This window comes from Eublepharis macularius, chromosome 8 (genome assembly GCF_028583425.1).
Source record: "Eublepharis macularius isolate TG4126 chromosome 8, MPM_Emac_v1.0, whole genome shotgun sequence".
In the NCBI taxonomy this organism is placed as follows: domain Eukaryota; kingdom Metazoa; phylum Chordata; class Lepidosauria; order Squamata; family Eublepharidae; genus Eublepharis; species Eublepharis macularius.
Genome location: NC_072797.1, coordinates 30,820,990 through 30,846,144, shown reverse-complemented (window position 1 = coordinate 30,846,144; position 25,155 = coordinate 30,820,990). Strand labels below are relative to the sequence as shown.

At 41.3% G+C, this 25,155-nt stretch overlaps 1 protein-coding gene across 2 annotated transcripts in view; it reads left to right on the top strand.

Moving 5' to 3' along the window:
* The window catches only part of DHX29 (DExH-box helicase 29), a 35,538-nt gene extending 20,615 nt beyond the window's left edge, over positions 1-14,923 (top strand). For both annotated transcript variants that reach the window (XM_054987123.1, XM_054987124.1), the window contains 13 exons: positions 434-578; positions 755-875; positions 1,506-1,590; positions 2,510-2,598; positions 3,634-3,762; positions 4,170-4,245; positions 4,786-5,010; positions 6,539-6,675; positions 7,569-7,662; positions 9,651-9,938; positions 10,706-10,837; positions 11,201-11,297; positions 14,237-14,923. In XM_054987123.1, the coding sequence (XP_054843098.1) occupies positions 434-578; positions 755-875; positions 1,506-1,590; positions 2,510-2,598; positions 3,634-3,762; positions 4,170-4,245; positions 4,786-5,010; positions 6,539-6,675; positions 7,569-7,662; positions 9,651-9,938; positions 10,706-10,837; positions 11,201-11,297; positions 14,237-14,292 (1,674 nt within the window). In that variant the 3' untranslated portion in view covers positions 14,293-14,923. The remainder of the gene's footprint in view (positions 1-433; positions 579-754; positions 876-1,505; positions 1,591-2,509; positions 2,599-3,633; positions 3,763-4,169; positions 4,246-4,785; positions 5,011-6,538; positions 6,676-7,568; positions 7,663-9,650; positions 9,939-10,705; positions 10,838-11,200; positions 11,298-14,236) is intronic.
* Positions 14,924-25,155: the final 10,232 nt, after the last annotated feature.

Sequence of the window (25,155 nt, the reverse complement as noted above, 5' to 3'; positions counted from 1 at the left end):
CAGAAACCAGAGTGAGGAACATTTTAATTTTCCCGAGTGTTCTTTTGCTCATCTTACTGTTCTCCTACAGCAAAAGAATTTTAAAAAGAGAATTTTCAAGAAAGTGCTGAGAATTCTCTGTCTCCCCTCTCCCAGCCCCCCCCCCAGATTTAAGGCAAGTCTAGTGCTATGTGGTTTCCCTTTCTTTAAATTTTAAGCATATACAGTTTAACAAACATATTAAACATTTTGATTGTGAATGTAATTATTTATTTAAGCAAGCCAATTGATTTTGGTTTCTGATATTTTTTCCCCATTTAATAGTTGTATCTAAGAATTTTTAATGTATTACATACACAGTATAATATTAAGGTGATAATGTGGAAATGAAATGGCATAGATTTCTGCTTCATCCCCTTCGAAGCTCAGTGTTTGTTTCTTTTTCATTTTTTAGGAAAATATCCCTGTACAGGCTACCTCAGGTATTGATTTAGGTCCCTACTATCAAAAATACAGCAATCGGACTCAGCAGGCTGTCTTCTACATGAATCCTTACAAGATCAACTTTGATCTCATGTTGGAGTTGCTTGCATTTTTAGGTATGCTTTTGTAAAAAAAACCCTCTCTGGTTTGTCTTTCTTAGGAACTTGGTGTTGGTTTTCTTCTTCAGTGGATAGTCATAAAAGAATGTATGATGGAAGGGTTTGCATGTGGCTGCATTCTTTTTAAAAAAAAACACAACACTTTACAGTCCTTCCTTTTTCTATACTTACAGACAGAAGTCCTCAGTTCAAAAACATGGAAGGAGCTGTCTTAATTTTTCTCCCAGGGCTTGCTCATATTCAGCAGTTGTACGACCTCATTTCAACTGACAGAAGATTTAATCTAAGGGAGAGGTAAATAATAAATCTTGGAAAAACTGCTTGTGGATGACTGTGAGTTTTGTGTGCGTGCTTAGATTTTCATGCAGGATTACAAAAGATTAGTGCACTTGCCGATAGAAGGCCACCCATCCACTGGTGAAGGAGAGTTAGAGGGTTTTTCCACCTTTGGGTGGTAGTATCACTTGGGTCTTTGTACAGTTGGCCAAAGATGGGGGAAATTATACCACCCCTTGCACTTGGAAACAAGATGATTTCCAGCCCAGGATAAGACATCAGGCTGGGCTTCTAGTGCTGCTTAGCTCTGCAGTAGCACTGCTAAAGTGGCATCAGAGGGCAGAGCTGCAGGATGACACCAGGAGACATCATTCCTGTGGCATGTCCATCCAGCATGGGACTCTGGCCTTCAAGGACTCCCTGCATGAGTTTCAGGTTCCCTGGCCTTTATCATGCCATTTCTGTGCATTAAATGCTTCTGCTTTTGTAGAGGGTTGGTAGAGAGACGGAACTTCTTGTTGTTTTAATAGCTTGTTGGGTTTCACATTGTAATGGGAAGAGGCTGTTGGGTTTGAACAGTGAGATACGATCAAGCTTGCTGGGAAAGACCACAGTTTTCTCAACTGCATAATACTTGTTTTCTTTCAGGCACCGGTTAGTTGCCCTGCACTCTGTTCTGTCGACTCAAGACCAATCGGCTGCATTTACTCTGCCTCCTCTTGGTGTTAGGAAGGTATTAATAGCTCTTTATGTACTGATGTCTACAAAATATTAATAGCTCTATGTATTGATGTCTGACCGTGCCTCTCTCTTATCAATGGTTCATGTTGATTTTATTTCCTTAAATGCTGATGTACCAATGAGATCTTTTCTGAACTCTTAAACCATGTTGTGATTTCTGCTACAGAACTACAGTCCTTCTCAAGCTCCCCTGATTTGGTCCTTTTTTTAACATTTCCTGTTGCTACCTTTGAAAAAAAACTAATTCCTCTCCCTACTTGAACCTTTTAGAATATGCCCTCAGGCCTGTCTGATGACCCAGAAAGATTTTTATTTATTTATTTGATTTCTATTCCGCTCTACCGCAAGCGGGCTCAGGGCAGATCACAACATTTTAAAATATACAATAAATAGAATAAAATTTTTGCAGCAGTATAAACATTAAAAAAGCATTGATTATAACACAGCCACACACATTTTGCCCTACCCCTCAAACTAAATAACCTGCGGGGCGGGTGGCCAATCATAGATACTACAGAATCCAAGTGGGGGGGAGCGCATACTCCCCCCATGGCAGGAGGCCGATACAATACCTTAAGCGGTCCACCCACCTCAACCTCCAAATGCCTGGCAGAACATCTCCGTCTTGCAGGCCCAGTGGAAGGATAACAAAGATACAATGGTCAGTGCTACCACAAGCAGATAAGATCCAGGAGAATCAGCTATTTATTCCTTTCCTCTTTCTCCCAGCATAGGCCATCGAAGAGGCTGGCTGAGATGGTTTCAGTTCCAAAAAAATGATAATTGGTATAATATCTGGAAGCCTTTAGAGATGTCTTGCCACCCTTGCTTGATTAACCTTGCTCCAAGATGGAATTCTGGAGACTGACTAGTCATATTTGCATTCAAGAGTGTTTTTGTTTCATTGGTAGATTGTGTTGGCCACCAATATTGCTGAGACGGGTATTACTATACCTGATGTTGTCTTTGTAATCGACACTGGGAGAACAAAGGAAAACAGGTAATATTCAGTTACAATGATGTATGCTTTCTTAGTGTCCAGATAACACTGAAAACATATCCCAGTGTAACTTGTAGGCTACTCCCCCCCCCAAAAAAACCCTCTTAATTATTAAAGGATGTGACCCTAATCTTTAAAAAGATGTGAAAATTATGATAGACTAGCAGTTAAAAAAAAATCCAGGTACCATGTCGGGTCTTTTAAAACAAGAAACACAGATTCTTTGATTGTTATGAACCATGGATGGTTGTGTGTCTTTACTGTTGATTATACAATCTTTATTAAAATTTAGAATAGCTAGCTATTTGGGTGAGAAAATTGAACTTGTTATCGGCAACCTTCTGAACATGAAAAAGAATTGCCTTTGAGTGTTCCTCTTGAATATTGAATACAATAACATGTATAGGGAGGGTCAAAGGCAATTACAATTAGAACATATAAAAGGGATCATAGATAAACTACTGCAAAAACAATAACATAAATAAAAGCTGGTTTCTCTTCTTTGGGATATTGTTGTTTGGTACTGCCCCATTTTCAAGGAAGGTGCCCAAGAGTTGGCCTCGTGCTAGTCAATCAAATGGCCTTGTGCTGGCAGAATTGCCCCATCTGCCCTCTCTGCAGTTTACAATATGGGATTTATTAGTTGCTTTGGACCTGGGTTGGGGGGGCGGGTCTCAGCTTGGCCACAAGAGGGTTGCTTTTTTCACCTGCTTTATACTATATGGTAAAGGGGGAGCTAATGTTTAAGTAGGCCAGCTCAAAGTCGACTGGTAAGGCCCTAACTAAGATGGCAGGTTTAGCTACAGCTCATTGTTATATTAATGAGATAGGACACCAGTCACATTGGGGTGTCTAATCCTGAATGCAGCATTCCTGGCAGCTTAGATGAGAGCTGAGAAAGAAGCAGCTTTTTGAGAGGCAGGAGACCAAATTTGATGGCAGGTCCAGTTTTTCCATTTAAAGTTTAAGAATATTGGGAGGGGGTAAAATGTGGTTTATTTTCCAGACTTTCTATTTAAATACTGTTTTTTCCAGGTACCATGAAAGCAGTCAGATGAGCTCTTTGGAGGAGACTTTCGTGAGCAAAGCTAGTGCATTACAACGTCAAGGGAGAGCTGGGCGCGTCAGGGACGGATTCTGCTTTCGAATGTACACCAGAGATAGGTGAGAGAGCACTGACTGTCAGGATTTTGGAGGCTAAGCAAATGCTGCTGCGGGTTCATCTTTTATAAGAGCCATCTGCTGAAATGCATTATGGTGCTTGCCAAGCATCTACTCTAGTAGTTGTCTTCGCTGTTAAATGACTTGGGCATATTCAACAACAAGAATATTTCCCTATATAGCACAAGTGCAAAGCACAAGGCTTCAGGGAGAGTTCACAAAACCAGTTTCCTGAATCATAATTCTATATTTCTTCATTTCTACTGCCTTTTCCAGTTGCAATAATCAGAGAAATAGCTGCCAGTTCACTCGCATACAGCTCAGTTCCCCATATGGTTGCAGACACGTGGAGGATTTTGGACATGTGAACCAGACTTTATTGCGGTCTGACTTTATTGTGGTCTTTGCAGGTTTGAAAGTTTCCTAGAATACTCTGTTCCAGAAATACTGCGTGTGCCCTTGGAAGAACTGTGCCTTCACATAATGGTAAGGGCTTTCGGCTTAATTACTAAGACTTTTGCTTGCCACGGAGGCATGAGTAGCTGGCGTAGTTTTATGGTCTCTGGATTTCTTGCGGCTTGCAAAAAGCTGTAGCCTCTTAGACGTTGTCAAGAGACTTCTTTTTGTGTCTTTTAAAAGTACCCACTTAATCTGTGGGGGGGCATTTGCACCAGAATCAAGAAGCAAGGTATATAAAGAAAAACTGTTTTTAGTAACAGGGCACTTTACGAAGGCAAGGAAACCAGGGTGGAACAGTTTGGAGCTCCAAGGGAAAGAGGTTTCTGTATCTGAGATGACATGATTAGCACCTGAGCTTGGGTTTTAGCTGTAGAAATGAGCAGGAAAAGGTGACCCTTTCATTAGAACCTCAGAAAACAGGCTCTCTGTTAGAAGCTTCGGATTGGCTGCTGGAACGCAACCTGGGTAATGGAGGAGAGAAAGTCCTGGTGAAGAAACATCCGTCACTCTCATTATTGCTTGCATTTCTAGGTAACGTTTGTTAATGGTATTTATCTGTTTCTACAGAAATGTAATCTTGGCTCTCCTGAAGAGTTCCTCTCCAAGGCCTTGGACCCACCTCAGTCTCAAGTAGTTGGTAATGCCATGAACCTTCTTCGGAAGATCGGGGCTTGTGAACTGAGCGAGCCCAAGTTGACTCCTCTAGGCCAACACCTTGCAGCATTGCCAGTCAATGTAAAGATTGGTAAAATGCTCATATTTGGTGCTATTTTTGGCTGCTTGGATCCGGTGGTAAGTCAACCACCATTATACAGAGACCAACTAAGCCATGTTGTCTTAAGGCAATGTCAGGGCCAAGCAGAGGGCGGACTGGGAGGGCCTCAAACTGAATGTGGGAACCTAAAAATTATTCGAATGATGCCTCATTCTTTGGGGAGGGGGGCTTATTTTTTTTACTGTTATTATGGCGAGGAGCTGAAAGCGGACTGGGCTGTTTTGGACCTCTGGGAGTTTCTTGGCAATGCTGATGTTTATGACATGATTTTTAAAAATATCAAGAGCCTGTAGTAGGGTGCTGTGCAGAGTAACAACTTTTTAAAAACGCTAATGCAACAAACTGATTTGTAGTCTAGGAGCAGAGAGGACTCTGAACATTTTCCACATGGGTTACTTGCTATCAGTTTGATGTTGTTGGGAAGTAGTTTTATTGCTTCCCTTCAGAAAGTAGAGTTTATTTATAAGTACATAATTGTGATGGTTGCTGAGTATTGATAAGCATATCTGTTTCAATAATAGTTCATAAGTTTGGTGGTTTCAGAATAGTTGAATATTCCTAAAGGCTAACGGTAGAAACACTCATCCATATAGAGCCCTTCAGGCTTTTCTGCACAGCTTGCCTGACCTAGGTAGAATGAGACACTTTCAGGCTTCTATACAGTTTACCTGAGACAGAATTTCTCAGATCTCCCCACAGGTACACTGAACTTGACTGACTGCACACTTTCCCTCAGTACTCTGATTAAAAACTACATTTCTTTCCACCCTCTATGATACAGCCACCTTCCAATCACATCACACTCCATCCATCCAGTCTTCCTCCTCCTTACTTCAGAGGCCTGCATCTAAACCCACAGCACTTACTATTTAAAACCCCACATTAAACCCCAGAAATAAAACACACACGTTTATTTATATTGCAGATCACTACATTCAGATTTTCCTGGTCCCACTGTTACAGCAGCCATTTCCCTTCCCCCTGTGGCCACGCTTTCTCTTCCACCACTGTATTCTTACATATTCTTATATGTAGGCCTGATCACTCTAATGACAACACCATTCTACCTATCCTGCTTTTCAAGCCTTTACAACATGAGAGAGGCACTCCCCTGCTTTTACCTTCATTATCTGGAAGTAGAATAATCTTTCTGCCACTGCATGAATTTCAGAAACCTTTGAAAAGCAGTGAAGTGTTTTCCAGTTTTCAAAATTTCTTCAAGGATTAAGAAGTTAGAAGTTTCCAGATTGAGGGGGGGAGGGAAGAGAGAGAAATAACGGTAGTTTCTGCTCTTAATAATTCTGAAACTACCTCACCTAAATGCCAGAACAGAGGCATTGCTTGGTTTGTGTTTGACCAGAGCTGTCTCCCTATCCACCCCTCTTAAAAAGCAAACAAATACTTGTATGAGGGGCTTAGGGAACATGCCTCTGTGTATGCACCTTATAACTGTAATTGCTTTGTCCATCATTTTATTGTTACAGTGCCATAAAATATAACTGCTGTTCATGCTGAGTATATCATATGTCCCTTAATCCATCATAGGCCACTCTTGCTGCTGTTATGGCAGAAAAATCTCCATTCACTACACCCATTGGGAGAAAAGACGAAGCAGACCTTGCCAAATCTTCCCTGGCGTTGGCAAACTCTGACCACCTGACAATCTACAAGGCGTACCTAGGGTAATGCAGTTATGTCTTCATTTATAGTCTGCGTTTCTCACCAAGACTCAAGGAAGATTACAGATTGTAAAAAAGCAATGTTATAAGACTAAGATTACAAAATGAGACAACGTTGCAGACAGTGTAAACCATTTTATCAATCCAATGTATAAAACCATTTAATCAACCCAAACTTTGTTATACTTTTTATTATTTATTTCTAGGCCATACAGTTTGTCACTGGTTTATGATGAACTTCACTAGATCCCTCCCTTTACAGTCATCTGTGCTGTGCTCTCTGGAGGCTTTGCAATCTTGTCTTTTGGCCTTTGGTTTTTTTAATGCCAGTATAATTTATGTAATTATTGTGCTATGGGTTTTTTCCCCAGCCAGGAAAATACACCATTATTACAACATGTCTGTATGGCTTTCTCTTCATCCCCTAGCGGGAAATAGCTGGAATAGTGTGTTGCATTTCAACATGAAGAACAAACAGCCCAGCCCTGTGAATCTGTTACTTCCACTGTATCTTCTGGAGTTAAGACCCTTTGAAATGACTAAGGTTGTTTGGATCCTTGGGCCTCATAATGTCTCCGTCACGATGGGCATTCTGCTAGTCCCTGCAAGCAGAAGTATCTATTTTGAACACAGATCTGAACAGATGCGTTGAGAAGCATGTCCAAATTATTTCAGTGGACTCAGTTCAAAGTATGCATAGTACTGGGTCTTTAGAAGAGAGATAAACTTTGTAAAAAATACACAGGCGTATTTCAGAGGCTGTTGAAATTGTGGCTTAATTCTGACATTACTGTTCTGATTTCATTTGTCTACAGAGCCTTGGAGCATCATTTAATACTTTCTATGTTTCTAAATTATCAGCGTGAGTTTGTTATAACGAATTATTCTTTGTCTAGATGGAAGAAGGCCCGTCAGGAAGGAGGGTACCGTGCTGAGATGGCTTACTGCAGGAGAAATTTTCTCAACAGGACATCGCTATTAACTCTGGAGGTAACAGCAACAATTGACAGTATTTTTGATGCAGGAAAAACCCTTCATGGCTTAGTTTTCAGTATGTCTCTCCTTAGAATGAATCAATAGTTACTTTGTTCCGTATGTTGAATTTGAAATCAGGTACAGTTGAAAGAGCTGAAGTTACTTCATGGTACTGCTTCCAAGGGGGCAAAATCCTGCAAAGAAATTGGAACGGGCTAATTTGTGCTTGTGGGGCTCCAAATGCCATGGCTGGCTTTGAGAAGTTTCATGCACATGTGAAGCTCAAGATTGCTGCCTGTGTGACAGAAATGGGGGATAACTTGTTCACTGTAACAAAGACATTGTAGAGATTGGTCATCTTTATTATCTACAGTGCCTACGGGACTAATCCCTTTATATCTAGCTTCCTCTCCATATCCTGATTGGTCTATTAGAATAATGGATTAATTGAAAACAATCGGGTTATCCCTGGAAAATCTTTTGGAAATGGGTTTAAGTAAAGCCAAATCTATGGTTCAGCAACGTTTGATTGACATAGAGGTTCAAACCGACAGAGCATTCTTACCTAGCATGTATAGTAGTTTAAAATCGTGGTCAGGATTTGCAGCAGCCTCATATCTCTCTAACATCACGCATCAAAAGCATAGATGGGCTTTTTTTAGAGCACGTTTTGATGCCTTCCCTTCTAGTGTATTGCAGGGAAGGTTTCTTTGCAGGCCTATCCATCAAAGATGTTGTATATGCTTAGAGAAGGAAGTTGAAACTGTTGATCATATTCTTTTACATTGTAAGTTGTATACCGGAGAGAGACAGCAGTTATTACTCTCCAATTTTAAACCTCTGGATAATTATTTGAAATGTGCAGATACTCTGCTGCTGAAATATTTGCTGGAAGACACTAAGAAGACTAACCTCGGCAGTAGCAAAATACTACTTTTTGGCTATAAACAAGCAGAAGTTTTTAACAAAAGGAGAGTCTGAAGATAGCTCTATTTTTTAGGATATATTATCTGCAGAGTATGAATATAGTTTTAACTAGATCTCTTGTGTAAATAGGAATTGTGGTTTGTATTCATGATCCTTTCCTTTCATTGTCATTGCTGGTCAATTGACCGTAATGAATTTGAATTCTCTACAGTTGCATTTCGCTATCATGATGCAATGTGTTCAGAATGACAGCTCAGGTTTGATTTAGGTGTGCGCTTAAGAAACCCGAGGCATCTAGTTAGTTTTCTGTATCAAATCAGTTAATCCCTGGCAAGCAGTACTCCTCAACAATGTTTCTGCTTCATTATGGGGATACTACACAACTGATACTATATTAGAGCATCTTTGCTTCCCTTTTATCTTTTTTTTACAGCATAACTTTTGCATCTTTTACACTGATTAACTCAGCAGAAAATTGAACCATTAATCACTGCTCTGTAGATACTTAAAGGAGAGGAGGTATGAGTCCATAAAAATGTTACCTGAGTCAACCAAGCAAGGAGCCCTAAGAAGCGGCTCCCAATCAATTTAGCTTCTTGTATTTATAGTTTTTTAAAACATCTTCTAACAACAGCTAGCTGTCCCGCTTGATAAGGGCCCACATTCTTGGCTGACTATCGCTTCAAACACCATACAAAGTTATCTATACTTGAATGTCTTCTGAACAATATAAAACTGTTCGTTCATTCTTGTTTTTTATAATAAAGTCTGTTTAGAAATGGTGATTGCAGGTTTCTCATATATATGAATATCTGTTGTCTTTTCATTTCTGTGAAGTTGTACGTTCTTGGCATTCTCAGATACTTCTACACCTGGGTCTCAACATATAATGTCCATTGATATGAGTTAGACGGTTTCTAATCTACAAAACACCATATGATTGTCATATGTCAAAACGACATATCCTTTGTCATTGCTTGTTTCTGGAATCTAACCTGGGCTGATTAAAATTATTTTTAATCTGAGTTGAATAGTGAATTGATGACTAAAATATAAACCACCCACATCTATTCCAGGATGTAAAACAAGAGCTGATCAAAGTGGTGCGGGCTGCAGGATTTGCCACAACCTCATGTTGTCATGGAGATACAGACTCCCTTTCACATCAAGAAACAGCCCTCCTTAAAGCTGTGTTGACTGCCGGGTTGTACGACAACGTGGGGAAGATAATGTATACCAAGTCGGTAGATATTACAGAGAAATTGGCTTGCGTGGTGGAGACGGCTCAAGGTAAAGCCCAAGTGCATCCTTCCTCTGTGAACAGGGATCTGCAGACCTATGGATGGCTGCTATATCAAGAAAAGGTAAGCGCTTTTAAAGAGAGCAATGATGTACAAAGTTGGGCGTACTTTTATGAAAACCCTGTTTAACGCTAGAATTTAGCTATTTAGCTGAAGTGGTAGAAAAGAGCAAGGGGTCCAGTAGCACCTATAATTAACGGACAGAAGTCTGACCTTCAAAAACACAACATTAAAAAACCGGGGGGGGGGGGGGGACCTTCCAAGACTTTAACTTGCTGACCTAAAAGTAGCCGTTATCCTGCAGATGTATTTCAAAGTGAGATTATAAAGAGAGACTGCTGAATTGCAGCTGATAATGAAGTTCAAGACCATGCATCCACCAGGACTGAATCCTAATCTAGACTTCCTGTTTCATTACCAGTGCTGATTTCTCTGCACCCACCACCCCTCTGCATACCCCAACCTATCCAATCACACCTGCTATTGTCATTCGGCATCTGAAATCACTCTACTCACCGAGATATAAGGACAGATGGACTCACATTCTAGCTGTATCTCAAGAAGTGAGCTGTGGCTCACGAAAGCTCATACCCTACCACAAATTTTGTTAGTCTTATAGGTGCTACTAGACTCTTGCTCTTTTCTGCTGCTACAGACAGACTAACACAGCTATCCAGCCTTAGCTGAAGTGAGTATGTATAGTTGTTCACTATATTTAGCAAGTAGAGTATGTAACAAGGGCTCAGGGAGGATGGGGATAGAAAAATAATATGCTACTGCATAAAAGGAACCAGTTTGCTATTGTAATTAAATCTTTGTTTCTCACATAGATTAGGTACGCCAGGGTATATTTAAAGGAGTCTACGTTAATTTCTCCCTTTCCAATATTACTTTTTGGAGGTGATATAGAAGTTTTGCATCGTGAACGCCTCTTGTCTATAGATGGCTGGATCCATTTTCAGGTATATTTGGATTCTAGTAGCTTTTAATGGGCTAAGGGTTATATATGGCTTACCTTGGAAAGCATTGTCCTGTTCTAGTATTTTTTCTTTCATTATAGAAGTACCTAAGCATCAGTATAGAACACTTGAAAGAAGATGGAGAGGATACGAAAGGTTCCATTCATTCATAGAGCTTGCCAGACAGGAAATGTTATGCCTAATTATATTTTCCTATTGAAATGCTAAAATGAATTGCATTTCCTATTGAAATGCTAAAATGAATTGCATATAATGACTTCTTTGTAGTACCTCAATAACAAACTTCTTGGGGCAGAGAATAAATATTTTGTATTTTTGTAATTTTTAATGTACTTACTTTTACAGGCTCCTGTAAAAATTGCAGTCATTTTCAAGCAGTTGAGATCACTCATCGAGTCCGTATTAAAACAAAAGCTTGAAAACCCTAAAATGTCACTCGAAGGTAATATTGGTAGCTCCGACATAACAATGTTGTTTTCTATAAAACACATGGTATTATGTAACATTTTGGAATAGCTAAACCCTTACTTACATCCTTATCCATACTGCTATCCTGAGAAACACGAAAGATCATTGATTTGCACAGCTGTAATGAACACTTTGAAAGCACAGAACCTGTAGGAAGGCTTATTTAAAAGTGACTCAGATTTAGTTCCTTGGGCTGATATATGTGATAGCAAAGCTAATAGTGTTGCATACATTCTTAGTAGAGTCTAGTTAATTTTATGTCGTTGCCCCGTCTTTTAAGAACCTGATGCATGCACAGTTTATTTCACTAAAGAGAGCTGATTGTGCATCCTGGACAATTGTGCATAAATGTATGTGCATCCTGGACCCATCTTTTGATGGTGACATATCCAAGAATATGTAGGGACGTGAGAGCACACGGGTTTCTGGATTGGGGTATTTTCAACTTGGGTACAGTGTGGCTCATTTACCTAAATCAAACATACATTGGTAAAGGGACCTTTTTTTACTGTAAAAATATGCAAGCTTTCATGATACACACAATTCTTCATTAAGCAGAATGAAAAGATTAGTTTTTAAATACGTGTTGGTATAGATACCAGTCTAGTGGCAGCTTTTTAAAATTTAAAATACATTGACCAGCATTGTAATAGCTTTAGAAAACAAAACCTCTCTTCAGTTCATTGCTATTTGTATTCAGCATGGTAATTAACACTGAATATTTGGCATATTTTCTAAAACTTTCCATTTTCTTTTAGGACAAGGGCAGAAATGGAAATCAGACATTCCCTTAGACATCACAGCTCAAAATGCTCTCAGCACGGTTCATTTGTAGTATTAGTCTTAAGACTGACAGTGACGCTCATGGGTGACCAAACCAAAACGCAGGAAGCAGCCTCAATAACACTGGTTACACTTACACATACACATGTTCAGTTGTGTTCACATCTTCAGTTGTGTTTCCGAATTTTAATTGGAGAAAGTCAATAAAAATGCACTTAAATGTTCCTTACCTGTCCTAAGTAGACATGAGCATGGACTGAGAAAAAAACACAGGCCGTCGGTCCACGGTCCATTGTGTACCGTGAACCACAAACTTTTCACAGACCTGCCCCTGTTTGCAGACTGGTTTGTTGGTCCATCACTTCCTGGGGGCCCTAGGATTGCCCCCTTTTTACTCAGAGGTGCCAAACTCGCAGCGTGTTTTCAGCAGACTCTTCTCCAGCCACCCTCCAAGTTTGACCAATATTGCATTTCGGAGGTCTGAGTTACAGACCCCCAAAGTGGCCGCCCCGGGAAACTTCCAGTAAATAGAATAGGAGCCGCAAATGCCAACTGACTTGCATTGGCTCGCAGCACCAAAAAGTTGCAATGAAAACGTGGAGTGGAGTTAAAGAATATTCCTCTGAGAACAGAATGATGGCCCCCAGAATGGAATGACAGTTCCTGAGAACAGAAAAACTGCTCTGGGGCTGGAATGGGGAGGGAGAGAAGTACTCTTTGCGGGGACGGTCAAGGAGATGTTTTTGGGGAGACAGGAGGAATATTCTTCTAAAGGACATGAGGACAGAGACAATCTATGAGAGGAGGTTAAATTTGGGGGGAAGGAGTGGATGTTCTTTGGGGAGACAGGAATATCCCTGTACAGGAAAGGACAGAAGCAGTCCATGAGGGGATGTTAATCCTGGGGGGGAAGGAGAGTTGCCTTGGGGGAGTAGAAATCTCCCCAACAGGCTGGCCGAGAGGAGGCTGGAAGCACCAACTCTGGGAGGGACAGCAATCATCACGAGGAGGCAGACCTGGGCATGGGAAGACTAAAAGACACGACTCTTGGGGGAGCAGGCATCTTTAAGGGAGATGTGGAAAGGATGTGAGGATTTTGTGGGGGGCAGACAAAAATTGGGAGGAGGCAGATGTGGACAGCCAGGCGTCAGCAGGTCTCCATTGCATGTCAGGATTGCATTCCATAATGAGGAGCTCCACCAGTGGAGGAAGCCGGACCTCTGCGAGGAGGTACAGAGTCTGCACTGGTGGGCGGGCAGCAGCCGTCTCTAGGAGCAAGAGGCTCTTAGAAGATTTTCAAGAGCGGGAGCAAGTTGTGCTTTGCAACCAGGTGAACAACAGTGCAGTTCAGTTCACAAGAGTGAGCCCTCAAGGAGCCCAATAAGCTTGCACCCAGAGCCTTACTGCAGCTCTGAGACTGGGTTGGGGCAGACCTTAGGTTAGCCCACCGTTCCACAGGCAAATAAGAATTGAAATTTAAAAATATTAAACAGAAGAGTGAGCCCTCAGCAAAGGAAACCCAGTAAGCTTGCTCCCAGAGCCTTGCTGCAGCACAAGCCCCAAGCCTCCCTCTCGCACAATCCAAAAAAAATCCCACAGCAAGCAGTTCCTCCCTCGGTAACCAGCTGGAAAGTGAAACAGCGGCTCAGTGTTATACTGCTTGCTCTCAGAGAGAATAATGGGAGCTCTCTGGTTGGCAGCCAGAATTGCCTATCAAGATTTTCAGGGCTAAGATTGGTGTGTTCCAAATGCAGCAGAAGGTCTGCAGGCGACTCCTCTACGTCGCCTAGGGAACTGATTGCTTGGCACCAGGTTTCATGGACCAGCCCGAAAGTGAAAAACGCGCTTTCCCCGACCCGCCTGTTCATGAACACCAAACAGGACTAGTCTGTGTCAAATTTTGGTCCACTTTTCGGTCCGTGCCCACCTCTAGTCCTAAGCTTTGAGAGGTTGAAGTTGACATTTTACTGGTTTCTAGCTTCACAGTTCTGTTTGCTTCATTTAACAAAGGGTAGTATGACTATTTGCAATGCATTAAAATTTGGGGGGAAATTCTAGAAGTCCACTGCTTTGATATCCTCAGGTTAGGAGATTGCATTTCTGTAACACTATTGTCATCCTCTCTTCTAGATGACAAGATATTGAACATCATCAAAGAACTGATAAAAACAGAAAACATTATATAAAACAAATTTAGCAGCATCTACAGAGCCACAATAATTGGAAGAAGAAAATTAAACATGAAGCATGTCCTCATTTAAAAGGGATGTTATATCAGCCATCATGTGGAAACTGCTTAAACTGGGATACAAGTACATTTATGTTTTTATGATGGAAAAAAATGTGTAGTAAAATTTTACAATAAATTTTGGTGCTACTTGCTCAAATGTTCTCAATGACAGCAGTTCAAGGGGTTTGGGTATAAAAATGGTTGCATGAATTTCATATCTTAACGTTATTGTCTGTATGGAATTGTTTTAAGCTGTCTTTTTGAAGACACAATTGGTGAGCAGAATTGTTAGTTTTTTTACCTGCCAAAATATTTTTACAGTATTAATCCATTATGAGACGGTAATTATCATGCTAATTTTAAGCAGTGCATTTTAAGGAACTCGGATTATTTTTTCAGAACTGTTATTACCCAAGTGATGAGCTAAAAACCGAAACTACAAATTAGCAAAAGCTCGTTATAGTTTTGGAGCTCTGTTAATACTTTGGCCCCCGTTGCCCTCAGGATCGCACTTCTATGCCTGAAATTCATACATACTGAGAATGGTGTAAAATGAATTCTTGAAATAAATATTTAATGTTATAAAGCAAGAAGGCACTATTGTTTTCTGCTCTGGAAGGAAGGGCACAATACACAGATTTCTAAAAAACATATATAAAATAGGTTGAGACGTATCACTAAATATCTAGTGAAGCAATGAACAAAGTACTACAAATTATGGATTTGTTCTACAACAATTCCATTATACATAATCCTTGCACAAAGATGTCTGAAAGAAAGACAGCATGGTGTAGGAGCTGGAATGTTGGAATGGAGATACCGGAGTTTGAATCCCTGCTTGGGCTATGATCAGTCATGCTCATGTGCCGTCTTTCTTTCTTTCTGAACCTAACCTACCTCACATGCAGAAATGAGATAACCATGTAGATGTAATCCACCCTGAGTTAAGTGCAGAAAGAATCTTTTGGAGAAAAAGTGGGATATAAATGCAAGTAATGAATTATTAAAGTTGAATAAACAAGAATGAAGATACTTTAATTTTTCATTGTTGATCTAAATCATTAAAAGGTTCTAGGCTATAATCTAAAGACCCTGAAGATACATAGATATGTTTGCAAATACATATAAAATAACTTCTTGTCCTTCTGTACCCCCTTTCTCTTAATTGTTGTGTTTTATTTTTATAAGATACTTTTGAAACTCCCAGGGCTTTTGCTGTACTAAACCCAGGTTTGCTAGTCATGGAAAGAGTTCCTCTGCAGCTCCTGAGCTGCAGTCTTAAGGAAAGCTATTTGAAACATCCTTATTTACCTTTTTGTTGTAGCCTAAATCTTACATGTAGTAGTTCCTCATGCTGCTGTAGCGTAGTGTGTTAAGTGGCTGGGCTACAAATCGGCACTCTGCTAGTTCAACTCCCACTACTGCCATGAACTCTGCAGGTGGCCTTGGTTAAGCCACTCCCCTCGGCCCCAACTGTATTGGTGGGGGATAATAACACTGACTTTGTTCACTGCTCTGAGTGTAGCACTGATCTGTCTTGAAGGGTGGTATATAAGCAGACGGTTGTCGTCATTGTTATCTAGTTTCTTCCTTACTCTAAGCATAGCTTTAACTTTTCCTGAGGGTACGCTTTCTACTAGATGGCTGAAAAGTGAAGGATGCACGGCAAGCCTTATTTGTTTACTTCATTTGTCCCCTGGGGATCCAAGGTGGCTTACATCCTCCTCCTCTCCATTTCATCCTCACAACAACCCTGTTGAAAGTGTACGACTGACCCAAGGTCACCAGCAACCTTCTGTAGCACAATGAGGATTCATACATGGGTGTCCCAGATCCCAGTCCAGCACTAAACCACTACACCACTCTGGCCTTGCCCACATGAACAAAAGTGGAAGCTGCAGCAAATTCTGCTCATCTACTGTGATAGCCTTCCCCCTGTAGGCTGGAGAACACGGCTCCAGCTTGCTGCCTAGTGGGGACCCTAAGTCTCATTGGGCATCTTCTCTGCAGAGGCTTAGTGCATCAACTGGTCCCCCTATGTTAGCTTTACCCCTGGAAGGCACTTGCGACTGCATGGTCTTGGGGGGGGGGTGTCTGTACAGTCTTTTCCATGTTCCTTCCAATGGGAGCTTCTGCCTAGTTCAAGGCACTTCAAGGAGGCTTCTGCCTAATTCAGGCGCTGTCTGGGCTTTGCCTTCTCCAGTAGTATCTGCCCCTTGTTCTGATTGCTCCCTCCCCCATGTTTCCTGTTGACAGCTGATGCATCCAATCCCATCACCTGGATGAGAGATGGGTTATCATAATCCTGAAATTATGGTTCAAGCCTTGAAAGAGAATGGTTTGTATGCTGGCTGTGCGGCTTGTACAACCAAACAGTTCCGATTGTTTGACGTGTACAACCACCGCTCTCAGATTTCAGTGTTTCTTCACAATCCGTTTGTTTACATTTTCCTACCTTGCCTTTCCTAACAAATCAAGGTGGCTTAGAATTCAACACAGTTAAAACCTAACCTAACGTTGCATCAAAAAAAGTTCAACACAACACGGATTGCTGCCATGGCCCCCCATCAGTTCTTAATTAATCTACTAATGCCATTGAAAAGAAAACTGCTCTGCCAAACTTTTGAAATGCAGACAAAGTGCTTTTGTACTTCTTGGGGCAGTCTGTTCCATAATACTAAAGCTACCACAGAAAAGGCCTAATACTATGCAGAATATGTGTGTACCACCAAAGCGTGGTACACAATTCAAAGAGTGGGTACCACCAAAAGAAATTGCTGCAAGGATCTCAGTCGGGGCATGGATTTATTCAGAAAGCGGTGGTCGTGGATTGCCTTTCTATGGCTTGGATTCTGCCTAGATTTCTGCAGGTGCAAGGCGAGGAGGGGTTTTTTTCCCTATGACTCTCCTCCCAAGCCGTTTCACCAGGAGCAGCACTGAGGGGGGCATTTGTGGCTGTCACAGGACAGAGGAATCTGTGAAATCCGTCCCCTCCCCGGTGCCTTTGTGGAAATCTAGGTGGGATTGAACCTTATATAAATTGAGGCACTGTATTATATCAGAACTCCGTGAATTGTATGTCTTAACATCCACTTTTGTATCCCTTGCCTCTGTTTTTAATGTATTGCTGAAAGCATTATAATACTGAAACAATACCTGAATCAGTACTTAGCAAACACTGCTAATTGTTGGCATCCTGTGGTACTAAGTTTATAGAGACTTTAGCTTAACCAATCTTTGATTTAGTGGTATTCTGAAATCAGAACGATCCTAATCTAGAAACTGTATTTGCTGCACTGCACAAACACACAATTGTGATAATCTGGGGAAAACAAGACTAAGAAACTAGACTCTATATTGGGGCTGATCCACATGTTTCAAACACTGTTGCAATCCATGATTCCATGTCCAAGCTCAGCGGCTCAAGAGTATTTGATGGTGAGGCACCCAGCACTGATAGGATGCTGTCCGTGTCTGGTGTCAAATAAGGACCAAACGGTCTACAGAAACCTGATAGATAATAACAATAATGCAATCTTAATGAAGGTGCCAATGTAATGAGTGCAAAAAGTGCAAGGTAAGTATTCCAATATATATACTCCAAAAATACTAGGGACTATCCATCTGCACGCATGTAGCACCAATGCATGGAATACAGTCCAACACATGTATAACATGCATGTAAATACAAAGTTCATCTATCAAAATGTACAGTTCCAGCGGGTTGTTTCTTCTTTCTTGTAGGCAAACCTGCCAATGAAGGACAAAGAGGGTCCGATGGGAGCCAGAAGGTCGATAGGGAAGCTCCGGGGCTGTTGGCAATGGGCGCGCTAGCAATTTAGACAGCCCGTTTCACGGTGTATTGCTTTATCAAGCCTTTCGTCTATTGCATCATCTTCTCCAAACAGCATTTTAACCAGCATTGGAAAGTTTCTTCCTGAGTGTCTGGTGTCAACCAAACTTCACAGCAGTTCATAAATTGCCTTTAGGACTTTCCCTCAGGCCTTCTGTGTGGTGTCTTACCCAAAGTCTTGATCTGAGGGAGGTGCAGAGATTAGTGCAAGTAAAACACAGGGAAATAAGAACAAAGAGACTGGGAGTGGGACTAATTACAATATATAGTGGTTATGGTGTTGGGACTAGGATCTAGGAAACCCAGGATCAAATTCCCACTCCTTCTGTCAAGCTTGCTAGATGACCTTGAGCAAGTCCCTCTCTCTCAGCCTAATGTATCACACAGGGTGTTAGTTTGAGAAAGCGAGGATAATGTACACCACCCTGAACTCTTTGGAGGAAAGACGAGATAAAAACTGCTAAATAAATAAATCTGCTACAGATTTGATTCTGATTTATGGAGGCATATGCTGTGTTTTGTATCCCATTCCCTACTGCTCACATGAATTACTTGTATTTACTTGAAGAGAAGAAAACCCTGAATGTAAGATGCTATAAAAATGTTATACCAAAAAAAGAGAGAGAAATCATTCCTGGATACAACCAGGATGTATGCAAATGTAAGATTACCGACTTGCCCTCCCTTGATGGTGTATCTGGAGGGAAAAAACAAATCTTACATTTGAGTAAAGAATGTTTAGCCTCCAACTATTCTGTAAGTGCTTCACTGATCCAGCAGAGGGAGCAATTTGCCTAATTTCCTCATATGGAACTTAGGTAAGAATGGTCCCATCATCTATTTATTTATTTATTTATTTATTTATTTGTTTGTTTTTTATAGTCCACCTCTCTTATTGAGACATAAGGCGGATTACAGGCCTTATTACAGGCCTTCCTTCTATTATCTTTTGAGATGCAGAAACAGAGTGAAATATGTTTCAATCTCTGTTTTTCTATATATTTTCTATATATTTTTATGGTTTTGAAATACTAAGTTCCTGGGTAAATCTAAGTTCCTGGGAGACACTTAGTACATCTTTCATGTATTTTCTCATGTTTAGGATATTGGAGGAAGTGACTCATTTCATACTTTTAACCTCAACTTCCCTTTGCCTGTCATCATTATTTTGCAGTGGAACTAATTTTCCTTCTCTTTGATCGCTTCTTTTGTTCATTCTATCTTACCCTCTTTTGATATTTTACTTTTTATAAGGAAGCTTTGGCTTTTGTCCTGCAGAGGTCCTTGACAGTTCATATAATATGAGAAAAAAACAGCAGTTAAGAACATAAGGTGTCAACAATGCAATCCTATGCAGTTACTATGGTCTGTGCACATTGAAACTGATGGGTTTAGACTGAAGGATGTCTGCATAAGATTGCATTGTAGGGTCAGAACATTGGTCCATCTGGCTAAATATTGTCCACTTTGACTAGCAGCTGCTCCTACTCCTTGAGGCCCTTTTAACTACAAATGGCAAGGATTGAAGTTGGAACTTTCTGCAAGCAACGTATCTGCTCTACCACTGAGTCACAATTGCTCCCTACTGGGTAGGCATAGCCATCTTTCTGGGTATAAAGACCAGGGTTGCCAGCTCCAAGTTGGGAAATTCCTGGAGACCTGGGGGGTGAAACCTGGAGAAAGTGGGGTTTGGGGATGGAAAGGACCTTGGCCTGGCATAATTCCACAGAGTCCACCCCCAAAAGTAGCCATTTTCTCCAGGTGAACTGATCTCCGTGGCCTGGAGACCAGTTATAATTCCGGGAGATCTCCAGCCACTACCTGGAGGCTGGCATCCCTATCCCACCTCCATGTGATTAAGAAAAGGAGCCAAAATTAGGCAGTCAAAATGAAGGGGTGGGGTTATGCATGTAGGAGCAGGTGGAGTTCATGTTTACTAGGATCAGTGGGGGCCAGAACAATTTAGTCCCCTCCCCTTAATGTCCTTGATTGGCCAAATTTTAAAAGAAGAATGGAAAGTACTGCATTGGGAGATACTGTTTATATACCCCAGACAGTGGGTGGCTTGGCCCACAGAGTCTGTAGTCACAGCTCTGCACCACCACCATCACTAAGTATTACACGAAGCCTACTTCCATGTACCTGCTGCTGTTAATATTAGCAGGTACTTTACCCCTATCTAGAGAGAGAAAAGCAAGACCAAACATCCTAGCACAATCAAGAAAGAGCTCCAGATGTGTGGTGCAAAGAGCTATCTGTTAGGCTCATGCAGAGGGCCAGCATGGTGTAATGTTAGTGTAGTACTAGGACCAAGAGACCCAGGTTCAAAAATCCCCACTCTGCCATGGAGCTCAGTGGGTGACCTTGCGCCAGTCACTCAGCCTAACTGATCTCACAGACTTCTTGTAATGATAAAATGGGAGAGGAAAGAACAATATTGTAAGCTGCCTTGGATTCCCATTAGGAAGAAAAGTGGAGTTAGTTTTTTTTTTATTAATCACACGGAAAGGATTTCAACAGTAATATTTAATATACGAAGTGCATCTTTTTGTTCTCAGTGCCTGTGGTCATCTGGGCAGAGAACTGATTTAGCTCCCTTTCCAGTAATGTCAACTGAGTGTGATCCCTTACTTTTTCTAAGTGAATGGCTGCTGTTCATTCCTATGGGGAAAAGTGAAAAGTTGTACTTGGGCCCTTTGTTATGGTGAAGGCAAAGCCTGCCTTCCATCTGCAGCCTGCATATCACAATGACTGGCATTTTGCAAATATAGATGTTTTCTCACATTTATATACTGCCTCAAGGCTGTTTAAAATTCAATATCATGGCTTACAAACAATCTGATAGATGAAATGTAACTGAAAACTCAGGAGCCGTATATAATGTCATACAGTGACCAAGAAAAATGGCCATTGCAGGAGACAGTTCTGAGATGGGAAAAAGCCAAGTGGCAGTTGAGCATCCTCCCAGGGAGATAAAAAGCCCTTCTGATATATCTAGACAGAGTGATTGCTTGCAATTTGCCAGGACTTGCAGAGATCCGTTTTGCCCTGTGCTTCCACCCATTGAAATCAATGGGCTTAGACCAGAGTAACTGGATTTAGGACTGCATTGATAGTGTAAGGAGTAGATGGGTCTCAGAATGGAACATGGACACTGTTAGAATTCTCAACAGTGAGCTAGAGCTCTCAGATTTGAAATATGGTACACGTTTCTTCCAATGACTCAAGACTACTGAAATATTTGAAAACAAACATTTGTTCATCTCGCCTTCAAATCAAGTGGTTCAAAGTGTACCCCCAAATGATTATGGTACTTTCAGGCCACTCATTAAGATGAAATTTGGTATATGTTTCCCAAAACACCCTGCAAATGTCTCAGAATCAGACATTTTTGCATTTAACAGTGGAAACCTGGGTCTGCATTGCAGATTGGAGCAAGCCAGGGAGAAGAGGTTTAGCCCCTATCCCAATGGTATATCTTTTTACTTTCTCCCAAATGTTGGATTGCTGCCATTAATTTATTTGGAGAAAAGTAAAATGCTGCGTAATATTCTATAGAAGGTGGAGCAAGTGAAGGGATGGCCATAGAAAATCGAGAAGAGGGAGGAAGAGGGAAAAGGAGGACTTGAGGAGGGCAAGAGAAGCAGAAAGCTGGAAGATATCAAAAGTCAGCAAGAAGAGGAAAAGCTGGTATGAAGAAGGAAGTCTGATAGATTGTGGTTGAAAGAAACATTTAAAAACTACTTTTTGGCAACAAACGTGCATAGGAGTGAGCTGGGTTGAAGTTCATTTGTGTCTGTTTATTCACTGCTATTGTTAATTACTAAGCTGTCTGTTTAAAGTCACAGAAAAAAAATACAGTTGCATCCACAAGTTTAAGTTGCATCCACACTTGGTAGCAAGTGTGCATCTCCTCCCTTGTAACTGATTCGAAACCTTGGTCACTATTACAGCTACACTTTCAGTGATTATCAGGAGCTAGGCGCATGCATGCATATGACTCCCATCTTGTAGTCACTTCATTGGCTGGCCCATCAGTTACCCAGGCTCCATTCAAGGTACTATTGCACTCCAAGCCCTTCATGGCCTGGATCACTCCAGGAACGCCTCTCCATATGTTCTGCCTGACAGCTTCCCTCATCTAAGCAGGGCCTTCTACAGGTGCCACCCTGCAAATGGGCAAAATCAACAACTGCCTGTGCAGTCTCTGTTGTGGCCCCCGCCTTCTGAAATGGCCTGCCTGATCAAGTTAGGAAAGCTCCCACCCTCCTGGCTTTCTGCAAACTATGCAAAACCGAATTATTCAGGAGGGCTTTTTAACATGACAATAGGGCTGTGCTGTTAATGAAATGGTTTAGAAAGATGCTTTTGTAAAGCAGTAGGGACTGTGGTCTATAGCAGTGTTTCCCAACCTGTAGCCCAAGACCCAGAAGTGGGTTGCGAAGCCTTTGAAAGTGAATTGCAGGCCAGCCCTCCTGAATGGACTCCCCTGCCCTTTGCATTGCTTTTTTTCTGTCCTCTTCCTCCATGCTTGCTTCTCATATTCTCCCGTTCCCCACCCTTTGCAACAATAATGAGGAGGGGCCAGCCATCTGGCAATGAGTAACTTTCAAGGGATATACATTTTCCTATGTAGAATAAAATTTCTTAAGGAAAATCACCATCTGTGAAGTGCATCTGACAAAGAGAACTGTGGTTCTTAAAAGCTTACACTACTGTAAAGTTGATTAGTCTTAAAGGTGTTACTGGACTCTTTACTATTTTGCTACTACAGATTAACACGGCTAATTCCTCTGCATCTGTGAAGTAGCTCCTATATAAACCAACTTCTGTACTTAATTCATAGCAAGGCTTTGACCTCTGTTTTGGAAACTAAGACCTGACCCTAGACACAGTATTTTCCGTGGCTTACATTAGTTGTTTTTTTTCCCCCCTTCACGGCATATGCCTGTTCATTGATAAAGAATCTGTTGGAAATACCATGTCTTGTATACAGAGAAGGCGGAAGACACAGAATACCTGCAAGGGGCAGCGGGTCTGACAGTCAGATAGACGCTAGAGTGGGATCCTTCTTCCTCCTCTCTTCTGTCCTTCTTGCATGTCTCCAGATTGGTATTCTTAGGCTACTTTCTGTTTCTTCCCGAAAATCCCTCCTCCCTGTTACCTGAGTTAGTTAGTATTTATTCTGTTTCTCTCCTTTTCTGTCAAAGTTGTAGTTCCTGAATAAACTCTCTTCATTCACTCCTTAATCAGACTCAAAATCATTCTAAGATATACCAGAGCCTACAGAATCAAGCAAAATGTGTCCTGATGGTTACTAGAGTGAGTTTTGTGGAATCTTAAAGGGGAGTAGAGGGAGTAGTAGAGAAGAAGAGGGCAGTCAAAGGCTGGTCTATAGCCCTTATATGTGCCTATGTGCACTTTGGGATGCCACTTGCCTAGGGTTCCTATTAAGATGTGTTGTTTGTTGGTTGCTCAGAAACATCTGGTTGGCCACTGTAGAAAATAGAATGCTGGATTAGATGGGCACCAAGGTCATACTTCTCCTAGGGCACCAGAAAACTTTGGGCCAACCCAGACTGCGTCATTGTATTAATTACATCTGATCTTCTGGGTCATCATATTCAAAAAGCTGGGAACCACTGGACTATAGTATTGTGTATAGTATTACTCTCTGTTGCTGTTAAGTATGCTCCTACTATATAATATCTGCATCAGTTAATGTGTCATGTTTAAATGCTTATGCTTTGTTTCAGCTCTGCTTCAGCTATCTGCTAGTTTTCAGATTTCTGCAATTCATAGCCTATTGCATTTTAAAACTGGATATTCTATACTGTTGATCATTTTGACTTACACTGGCCATTTCCACACACGTTGAATAATGCACTTTCAATGCACTTTCGCAATCCTTTGGAAGTGGAGTTTTTGTCCCACACACGGAAAATCAGTTTCAAATGTTCACTAAAGAGTATTGAAAGTGGATTATCCAATGTATGTAGAAGCAGCCACTGTGTAATTCTTCTTGAATCTCAGTGCGAAAGGTGGACTGTAAGTAACATAAACAAACAAACGGAAGCTTGCCGTGCATTCCTCACAGTAGGTGGTCCAGATTCTATTAACATCATTTGGGGACTCGTGTTGCTCCTCCCATATTGAAAACTGCAACAGGGTTGGAGAGAATGAGCAATGTTTCTGCCTGCTGTCCCTACCCCGGACCAAAAGGGCAAGAGGAGATACAGAAAGCTTTTCTCCGTGTCCCACCATGAGCATTTCTGACAGAAGAGGAAAAAGCATCCTTTACTTTCTTCTTAGGCGTGTTGAGTTTGGGGGAACATAGGGCATTGCCACATTTAGAAAAACAGCCTGAGGAACCACCTCAACACTTTTCCTTCCTGTGCTGCTCAGAAACATGACGACATTTTTAAAATCCTACCCAGTCTTACAGATATCTGGCAATAATTCAGAAAACTGGAGAGGCCTGTTGAGTGAAGATTTGAACTGTGCTTCTGGTTGGGAAAAAGAGGTGTAGTGATTCAGCTGCAGACTTAACCGATGTCAAACAGTTGCTATGACACATCTCTGGTTTTCATGCAGCAATAACTAATGAATAAATGGCACTTACGTGTAGAATACCTGCAACTTGCAGTCTAACAAAGGAAGAATACAAAGGCGTGCAAAGTTTATTGTTGGGATACCATCAGTTGACTTCTTTCTAAAGCACCCCCTTTGTATGAGACTGTTTTTTTCCCATTTGGAGGAAATATTCTCACCAGTTTAGGGTGGGGTGGAGGAGGAAAGCGTTCAATTGTGAGTTTCAAAAACCAAAGCTAACCAAAAGAAGTTTTAGGTGGGTAGCCATGTTGGTCAGCAGAAGAACAGCAAAATTTGAGTCCAGTGGCATCAACAAGATTTTCAGGTATAAGCTTTGGAGAGTCAGAGCTCCCTCCTTCAGATAATAATCTGAAG